The sequence below is a fragment of the Mytilus edulis genome, chromosome 8, assembly GCF_963676685.1.
Source record: "Mytilus edulis chromosome 8, xbMytEdul2.2, whole genome shotgun sequence".
NCBI classification, from domain to species: Eukaryota; Metazoa; Mollusca; class Bivalvia; order Mytilida; family Mytilidae; genus Mytilus; species Mytilus edulis.
In genome coordinates this window covers 33,530,891-33,541,732 of record NC_092351.1, presented here as the reverse complement: position 1 = coordinate 33,541,732, position 10,842 = coordinate 33,530,891, and the positions used below count along the sequence as shown (strand labels likewise).

General features: G+C 31.8%; 1 protein-coding gene across 1 annotated transcript; it reads right to left on the bottom strand.

Annotated features, from left to right (window-relative positions):
• Window positions 1-4,185: 4,185 nt before the first annotated feature.
• LOC139484044 (uncharacterized) lies at window positions 4,186-9,795 on the bottom strand. Its single transcript, XM_071267766.1, has 2 exons — window positions 9,642-9,795; window positions 4,186-6,074 (listed from the first exon to the last, which is right to left on the bottom strand). Exon 2 carries the CDS (start codon window positions 6,055-6,057, stop codon window positions 4,186-4,188), a length of 1,872 nt encoding a protein of 623 aa, XP_071123867.1. The 5' UTR covers window positions 6,058-6,074; window positions 9,642-9,795.
• Window positions 9,796-10,842: the final 1,047 nt, after the last annotated feature.

The following is a 10,842-nucleotide window of genomic DNA, read 5'->3' as shown; positions in this document are numbered from 1 at the left end:
TCTTTTAATAAGTTTGATCTATCATAATGCTGTGTGCAATACTAGAGGTCAATGCTATTTTTGAAATAATTTTTCTTTTAGAAGGAAACAAAAATATCAATAATAAAGTACACATGGTATAATAAATCAAAGATTATATATTTCTGTCACAATCTTAGTAGGCTTTACAAAGTGATGTCTTCGTGTGGAGAAAAGTATTGGTAAAACCTTTATAATCCTGGCATATTTTATGATTTAGCATTAATCTTTGTTAAAATGCATAACTTAGAACATGTTACAATAAGGTAATCTCTTTCAAAGCACAGAAACAATAACTTTGAGTGAATAATTCAATATTGTTCTCAGTGATCAGAATTTTGCCATATGTGTTTTCAGTAATGGATTGCACAGAGATTTGTGGTTAATATAGAATGCAAATATTGAACTTCTTATATGCACACATCAAATAATACATTTGGTTTTTTTTCAGTATTAAGAAAGATACAAAATGAGAGCTGTTGTCCCCTGGAATTGCAAAAATAAAAAAATGTATTCATGCCTACTATGATTATTTAAGTTTTATTGATAAATTGTAATCAAAATTATAGTGCAGAAATGTCAATTGCAATGTCCTTTTGACGTTATAAACAAATAATACAATGTTGGATGTAACACGTCTTCTGATTGGCTGACAGGTTTAGTCTATCAATTCATAAACATAATTTTGTCATGTGAACATCAAAGTTTGTTCATGATTTTCTCCTGCTTGAAATGGAATTTGGAATTGAATTATAAGGAATAACTGTAATATTTTTTCTATCTATTCGAAAGAGCATCCAAAATGTGGTGCACAATTTAAAATAACCCGTGGGTTGTTCATTGTGCAGCACATATTGGATGATGTTATTTCGTCATAAACAGAAAAAATATTACAGTCATTCCTTAATTAACGTACTTGATCTAAAATTGCCCTTTCACAGTTGTTTTGTCAAAATATATACTAGCAAACGCATAGTCGCAAAAAAATATATGCACATTACATTTCGAAAAATAAATTTTGTAGCAAAAATCTGTTTGTTGTGAGATGTTGTTCATATCTAATATTATAACATGAAACCTCAAACTGACGGGTTTTTTTTTGTGGTTCTTGTAGTTTTTCACTAAATAATAGAAGTTTGAAGCCATTTTGACAATATGTATGCTAAATATCAAAATCATAAATACCAAATAACTACAGACTAATGTCTTCTGAACATTTGAATTATCTTATGTGGTAGACATTCTAAATACTTTTTGATTTTAAAATTTGGAGAGTCAAAAATAAAATAATAAAAATACCGAACTCCGATGAATAGACGGAAAGCCCTCTTAGCAAATGGCAAAAACGAAAGCTCAAATACATCAAACGAAAAGATAACAACTGACTTGATACAGACATTTTTTTATGTAGAGAAGGGTGTTTTAAACCTTATTTCAAAAACAGTGACCTTAACATACTTTCCTTTTTAAATTAATACAGTATGTGTTATCAGAGAGTGTATGTCCAAGATAGCGTTCTGTAGATTAGGTACAATGTCCATCAAGACTATGAATGAATTTTTGCAGTTACATATCTAGATATTCAGCATGGTTTAAATTTTCCCTCATTACTATTTATCATTTCTCATCAAAACTGGCTTAAGGTATTAAGAGTGCATCTTATTTTTACAAAACTGACTTTTACTTAAGACTTCGGTGACGAGAAAATGTCAACAAGATGAAAAATATTAAGAGATTTGTTTTAAATTGTTTAACTATTGGCAATCGACCTTAAACTTGCATTTGAAATGTCATTATAACGTCAGTATGTAATGCTGTGCAGATTGGCACATATGTATGTCATGTTTAAATCTCTCAAACGTTTCACCTTTCATTTTGCCTTAACGTAGCTTTTGACTCGAACGATTTGGTTCATATGTGTGCGCAGAAACCAATATAATAAAATTTGATTAACAGTCTTGCACAACTAGAAAAACAATAAAGAAAATAAATAAAGACTAAAAACAAATGTTATTGATATATTCCCTTATGGACGTTGATGTTGAATTAGGTTCATGTTACTGTGTATGTAAATATTAACTTATTCGTAATTCCCATTTGTTCGTAGTGACGTCAAATATTCAATGAACGTAATAAGTGTATGAATGTTAGTTCATTATGTCTAGGATTTTGTTACTACAAATTACTTGAAATATTCGTCAAATTCTAAACTTCAGGTTTTTTCTAAACCTCAATATAACTAACCATGAAATGATATAAATAACATGTTTCAATCTGTCAATTACTAAGGTTTTTGTGTACGTCATGACCCTCGTTTGTGTTTTTTTATGTCATATTTTAATAATTATGGTCATTTCAGAATAGGTGCAGATCTTTGATTGTTTGTGCTGATACATTCATTTTCAACTCATGGGTTCGGGATAAAATGGTATATTGCATAGAAACATATTGAAACAGTTCAATTCATTACAAAAGAGATAAGTGAAAAGCATGCACTGTTTTGTATCTTTGTATCTTTGCAAGCAAGTTTCGTGTTTGTGGAGACACTTTTCCAACTATTTCAACATTGTTCAATATATTGTATATCCATCGACATTTTCATGAAGAGATTGTAAGCATGTCTCGTCATTTTTACTAAACAGAAAGAAACATATTGATTAAAATGTTTCAAAACACGCACTTAAATATATAAAAAGCACTCTTAAGATTAAAAAAAAAGCACATATAAGAAATAATCTCTAAAAATAGTAAACACATAGTTTTGACGAGAAAGCATTGTTAATTGAGTAGTTAAATCTTATGTGATCTACAAAGATGCTGTAAAAAAGCAAACTATACAACAATTAACTTGATTCCTTCATATGACTACATTAAAATATCTAAATGGGTTAAAATTTTGGAGAGTTTCTTAGTTTATGGCCCTTAAGATAGATGACATGCTACACATTGACGAAACAGATAATTTTGAAAGTAAGGACATAATTTTCTGTATTTCCATTGATTGAAAACACAAAGAATGCGGTTTTCATTTTTTTCTCTCAATAGTATGCGGGCTTGAGATCATTAATATTTAAAAATGTACATGGAATCTGAATATTGTTTCATTATTATAATTGGTTGGTGTCCAGCTGCAGTCATTTGCAAGAATGTATATTGTTTGACAATTAATAAAAATCATTCGACACTCTAAATAGTGAATGTTGTTAAAACGTTTAAACCCGCTGCATTTGTTTGCAACTTTCATTAGTCAGAAACCTTTTGTTCAGTGGTTGTCAGTTTTTTATGTAGTTCACAAGCGTTTTTCGTTTCTCGGTTTTCATGTAACTAATACCGTTGGTTTTCCTGCTTGTATGGAATAACCCTAGTCATTTCTTTTTAGTTTACTGCTAGGTCTGAAACAAGGCTCCGTGTTAAAAGTCGTATTGTGACCTATAATGGAGTCATTTTACAAATAGTGACTTGGATTGCGAGTCGTCCATGTGGACTAATTGGCACTCATATAAAATCATCTTATATCTTATTACATTCTCAATGACGTCAATCCATGTAAAAATAAAAGTACAACACTATGCTATCGTTTATATTACTAGTAGTAGTATTCGTAACGATTTGGATCATTGGGGATTACATCCTATGATTTGTTTTAATTAATATTTAAAATACACTGTTTTTCGATGCAGTAATGTTGTGATATTTTACTATTGTTTCAGAAAACGGAGAAAGATTGGTACCATTAGAATTTTTAATCCGGCTGCAAATGTTTGCACCTGTCCTAAGTCAGAAATCTGATGTACAGTAGTTGTCGTCTGTTTATGTAGTTCATACATGTTTCTCGTTCCTCGTTTTTATAAAGATTAGACCGTTGGTTTTTCCGTTGGAATGGTTTTTCACTAGTTATTTTGGGGTCCTTTATAGCTTTCTGTTTGGTGTGAGCCAAGGCTCCGTATTGAAAGTCGTACCTTGACCTATAAAGGTTTACTTTTATAAAGTGTTACTTGGATGGAGAGTTGTCTCATTGGCACTCATACAACATCTTCCTATACCTATCAATGTATAATCTAACATGAAACCCATATATGTTATCATGCTCTTCTCTTATAAAGGTCATTGGTTTGTGTACAATGAATCAGAAACACAGTTTTAATATGTATCTGAAATATATTTTCTCTATTTACAGAATCTTGCAAAAAGTGCCTTCAGTCCTGTATAAAATTCTGTATCAAGAAAAGCATACACTATTGGGTTTGAAATACTGTTGATTATGTACGTGTGATAAAGCCAGGCGACTACAATAAATTCTGTACTGGAAAGTTTATCCCAAAAATCCGGGAAAACACCTTCTAAAAGAACAATTACTCCTACAGGTATATAACAGAACAATGACACAGATGTAATGACGATAAACATCATTGAAAACTTGTTTTTAAATTGTCGATTTCGTTTGTTGCGATGATCGTTATTCGACAGCTTTTTCATTGGTGTTTCATTTGGAGTGACATTAGTTATATCAGTACGAGATTCTGATCCTGAAGATATATCAGATGGTTGGTCCTCCGCCGCTTTCAAACAGAGGTTAGAGTTTGTTTTAAGTTCTGCATTTGTTTTTTCGGAACTGCTTTCTCTAATATCCTTACGATGTGTAATTCCGTTCGCACTGGCAATATCTATAGATTGGTAATCAATATCTTGAATGAAAATATGGATCTCGTCATCTCGATTCATATTTAATTTTTCCACGGTAGCTTCCGGAGTCCTATTTTTTTCAAATCTGTATCCCGTTTCAAATGTGTTTGATTCAGTTGAATGTTCGGAATTTTGTTTAAAGTCTGGTAATTCGATCCACAAGTTGCTGGCTACATTAGTATTTTCAACGTTTTTTAATATTTCAGAAAAAATTATCTCTCCATTAACAATTTCGTTACCACTATTTACACTTTCTTTTTCGATCTCAGAACTGGGTGATTCTATATCAACTTGTTCGTTTTTAGTAATTACATGGCTCTTTTTTAATTCGATAAACACTTCTTCGTCATTTGTCATTTCTATCATATAAGCTTGAATTGACATTTCTGGTTGCCTTTGCAATTCATTGCATGGACCTTCAATGTTGTATGTATCGCCCTCTAATTTAGTTCTATCAATTTGTTTCGGATCGGATTGTTGTATTATGTTTATGTCGTTATCTTTTATGCATATACTACTAACGCTTTCCAGGTGGACGTTTTTGCTATGAGAATGACGATCTACAGCGTTATGTTTTATATCCAATCTGTATTTATTATTAGAGCATTTGGACAAAGGATTAAGTGAACATTTCTTTGATCGTTTTGATTTGAAATGTTCAAATACTGTACATGCGATACGTCCGTAGAAGAAAATTAGTGCAAGAACTGTCATTACCATAAGAGAAACAAAGGAAATGGCATAAATTGCTCCAGGCAAGTATAAACCAGTTTTCAGTCTTCCGCATCTGGTTCCTATTAATGTACCATCATTGTAAAAGTCATTAACGCCATAAAAGAATGCAAATGGCAAAGCAAGACCATTAGCAAATACAAAAGAAAGACCAATCATTAAGTGACGATGCTTCAGGCTCAGTGAATGATGTCGACATATTAGTAGATACCTTTGGAAAGCGATACAAAGTAATAATAAAATGGACATGTATGCTGTGTTGGAAATGGTAAATAGAAAATATTTACACAATGCATTGTTTGTGAAGTTATCTGACATCAAATCCCAAGCCATATTATTTATACTTCCACAAATTGTTGACAACATATCTGAAATTGCCAGGACTGGAATAAAGTACCTTTCGACAGATGCATGTTTTAATTGCGTTTTGTATACAACCAGAACTAATGCGTTCCCAATTATACCGATTACAAAGTACAACGACAGTACGACAGCATTGGCAATTATATTGTTATGTACTTCCCTTGACCAACTTTTCTGAATGAACTCTGTAATATTTGCGTCAATACTATCATTGGTTTTCCTAAAAACGATACTCGGTGGTGTTTCACTTATAGAATTCATTGGTTATTTTGCTCAAACTGAAATACAAACATAGAGAAATTCGAGTTAACTATTTGTTATGAAAGTTTAAGTTAAAACATATCTTATTGACATTAAGATCTGACACAGAAGTATTGAAACTTAGAACGTCTCCTCCATTACATACAAATGTTATGGTAATGACAACCCCAGTTGGAGGAAGACAGAGTGCGTTTGAATCAAAGTTGTATTTAGGTATGTATACGATTGACATTCTTTAACTACATCAAATTATATCAGAAATGCAGTTGCTTGGAGTTGCAGACACAAAGGACTTTATTTCAATAAGAATGTCCTTTCAAGCATTGTTTTTAAAAAACACTTTCATGAACTGTTTTCAAAGAAATATGTCTCGCTTTTTTGTTATTTCGATAATGTAGAAGTTGAAATTAGAATAGCAACACTTTAACATGTAAGTTTTGCAAATATTCAAAGTCAATGAACCATGACTGAAGGAACATGGCTAAAAAATCTCCATGGAAATGAGTTGTGCCAATGCTAATACAACTGCATACCAAATACCATTGACTTATCAAGTAGTTCCCTTTAACTAAACCGAGACAAAAACTAATAGTAAGTGTTCTACAACTAATCTTTCAGTGCTCTTAACTAGTTCATTAACTACTATTAAAGAGCTTATCATAAACTATTGTAATAAAATATATGAACATAGTGGTATAAACCATTTTTGGAGTGTAAAAAATTCTTTGGATGTTTTAGATAAATTACGTGCTTATGATGGTCCTTTTGATTCTGTTAATAGTTTTGATTTTTCTACTCTTTACACTACACTTCCACACTATCTTATTAAACAAAAGTTTTCCTATTTAATTAAATGGTCGTTTGGTATAGCTGAATGTAGATATATTTGCTGCAACTCATTTAAAGCCTTCTTCTCTAATGAGAAAGGTAAATATGCTAGATATACTTACTGGAGGTGTGATGAGATGATTGAAGCTATTAATTTTCTCCTTGATAACATTTATGTACGTTTCGGCTACAAAGTTTATCGACAGGTTGTATGTATCCCCATGGGCACTAATTGTGCCCCTTTAATAGCAGACTTGCTTTTGTACTGTTACGAATCACAGTTCATGACTAAACTCAGTAAAGACCCATCGAAATTGCATTTAATTGATAAATTCAACAACACTAACCGTTATCTTGATGATATATTTTCGTTAAATAATCAAGAATTTTCTCAATATACTGCGGAAATTTACCCCAAGGAACTTACTTTAAATAAATCAGATTTATTCGGTAATAACTGTCCTTTCCTGGATTTAGATATTTCGGTTTTAAACAGGAAACTCCACACTAAAATGTACGACAAAAGAGACGATTTTTCGTTCCCTATTGTTAATTTTCCATTTTTAGATGGTGATGTTCCTTTGGCACCATCTTACGGTGTTTATATTTCACAACTTGTTCGCTATGCCCGTGTCTGTTGTGACGTTTTTGATTTTAACGAACGCAACCTATGTATTACTGGTAAATTATTAAACCAGGGATATCGTTACCATAAATTACTTAAAACCTTTACTAAATTTTTCCTTAGATATAAAGATTTGGTTTTGAAGTTTGGTTGTACCTGTAGAAAACTTATTTCAAACGGGATAGCACATCCTTATTTTTACGGAAATGTTGTTAACCGTGCCAGGAAATTTAGAAATGATCCATGTAAACTTGTCGCTCCTTTAAATAAACTTATTCTAAAAGGTTACCTATTCAACACTGTAATAAGATCATTGAATATTGTTTTTATTGGTATAAATATTGATTTTGTTATCATTAAATTAAAAGCTAACTAAATATACATATTCATGGAACTACAATCTGTCGATACCTGTAACTTGGCATTGCACAAGGTCACGTTTTCTCTGGCTGTTTATGACGTCTTAACACTAAATCCATTGGATGTTGGATGTGTACGGATTGATAGTTTAGTCTTAGTTGCATGATTTTTTTTATTAGTTGTTAGTGGCTTTGAACTAGCTGTTAGATAACTGCGAGTACTCTCAGATCTATTCATTGTGTCTTTTTGTGTCGGGATGTAAAAGTACCGGGCCACGTCCACTGTATTTTTGTCCATCTGATGAGTTAAGCCTTTTTCAACTGATTTTTATAGTTCGTTCTTATGTTGTACTGTTATACCACTGTCCCAGGTTAGGGGGAGGGTTGGGATCCCGCTAACATGTTTAACCCCGTCACATTATTTATGTATGTGCCTGTCCCAAGTCAGGAGCCTGTAATTCAGTGGTTGTCGTTTGTTTATGTGTTACATATTTGTTTTTCGTTCATTTTTTTTTTACATAAATAAGGCCGTTAGTTTTCTCGTTTGAATTGTTTTACATTGTCTTATAGGGGCCTTTTATAGCTCACTATGCGGTATGGGCTTTGCTCATTGTTGAAAGCCGTACGGTGACCTATAGTTGTTAATGTCTGTGTTATGTTGGTCTTTTGTGGATAGTTGTCTCATTGGCAATCATACCACATCTTCTTTTTTATATAATACTAAGCAAAATTTCAAAGTCAATAAACCATAACTGAGGGGGCAGGATCAAATGATCACCATGAAAATGCTAATACAACTGCATACTAATTTTACTTAGCCATGGTAAATATCATTGACAAACACTAGTGGTTTCCCATAAGGGACAGTCAAACTCATAAATCTACCTAATTGCAAACTAATACATGATAACTAAGCAAAAGTTTCAAAGTCAATAGACCATGACTGAGGGGGCGGGGCCAAATAATCTCAAAGAAAATGAGATATGCCAATGACAATGCCAATGATTATGTATACCAAATACTATTAACTTACAGCCAGTGGTTCCCGATAAACTGATCTAATCACAAACTAATACATGAAAACTTAGCACAAATTTCAAAGTCAATAGACCATATAACTGAGGAGGCAGGGCCAACAAATCTCCATGGTAATGAGATTGTCAATAATTGTACAACTTGTATAAAATATATTTGACCTACCACTAGTGATTCTGTCTTTATTCATCATAAACTAGACCTAATCACAAACTAATACATTGTGGATACCGCCGTCGCCGACGCCGACACCGACGCCTGAAACAGCAGAATTATGTCTCACTTTTTGACTCCGTCAAGCGAGACAAAAACTGTGGTTTTGAAATTTCTTCCGACAGATTTGAGTAGAATCGAATAACGTTTATATTTTGTGGATAGACATGTAAGAAATATCGTTGAACAATCCGTTCAAACCGCTCTAGCATTAACATATGTTTAGTTTTTAACAAATTTCCTAAAATGAATAAGCGTGTAAGAAATAAAGAGACACGTGTCCCTACATTTTGATAGCACAGTAATATCTTTTAAAATACTTGTAACAGAAATACTTTATGTGGTCGTGTTATAAATATAGTTCTTCACTGATAAATCTTACAAAGACAACACGCCAGTCTAGCGTTATAAATGATCAAAAGCTTGGAATCTGTTTTGAATTTATACAAAAACAGATAGATTTAGCAATGTTATAACAGTAATATATCAATCAGCAAAATACATGTATTGTATCTGATCATTACCTTTTTTTGCTTCTCCTTTGTTTTAGATGGTTCGTGAATACCACAAAACAGGTATTGCATTTAATCAATCGGCCTTGCACTGGTATGATATTCCACCATTAAATGTGACTTTTTTCCAAGCTTTTCTATTTATATGAAAACTATGTTTATTCTGCTGAAAAAGGAATAAAAATTTAGATTCGATTGCAATACAAATGTTTTTTTCAGGTTTTTTTTTTTGGTGGGAAGGTTGTTGGTAAAACAGTAAGAACTTTGTTTTCCCTCGAAGTATATGTAATATTTTACATATAACCTACCTTTTTGTTGAACATAAACTTAATCCTTAACAGAATAATCCCTATGATATAAATGATCTTATGTTCACTATTCATAATCAATAATCAAAGGACTCGCGAGAAAAGCTGTAATGTAAACGGAAACATTTTTACTATAATTAATGGTAAATAATTATCAATACATCCATCAATACATTAAATTTTAAATATTGTTCGCCTTGAGCATCACTGAAGAGACATTTATGGTCGAAATGCGAATCTGATGCATTAAAATTGGTACCGTGTATGTTATAAATTCCATTTTTCAAATTAATTTCAGAAATATTTACGACTTTCTACTCGTTTAGATACTTTTGTTATTTCCTATGGTTGGCTATCAATATTAATTATATGTCACTGGGAAGAACTCTGTTGACTATATTATTTATATGGAAATTGGTAAAGTTATATCATATATTGCGTAGTGAAGGTTATGTGTTACAGGGATGTTTGTGTATGTAGTTAAAAGTCTCTTTAGAATGGTAAATATAACCAACATGCGCGGCTGAGGCTGTATAAGCTTTAAACGTTATTGTTAATGCACAGATGAAATAGGAGTGTTCACTTCACTCATTGAGCATTCACTGTTTGGAGCAATGTCTGTACTTTATTTCTTTTAAACAAATGATGATGGGCAATAATAAAAGTATAGGTTAGGATAAGAATACTAATAGTCAGGTGCTTTACATCAATTAAAACTGTTTTTAAAATGTTTTGTGAAAGAGTTAAGGTATATTATTTCTCAGCAAATGCATCTCGATCAAAATGTTGTCTAATTTTCCATTTACAACACGCCTGTATAATATGTAAAAGGTGTTCATCATTATTGATTTATGAATGATCCATTAAAAAAAATATATTTCATTATTCTAATTTTTTACTCTCTT

Excerpts from the sequence above, each read along its gene's own strand:
- LOC139484044 (XM_071267766.1), bottom strand. The coding sequence starts at position 6,057 with ATGAATTCTATAAGTGAAACACCACCGAGTATCGTTTTTAGGAAAACC.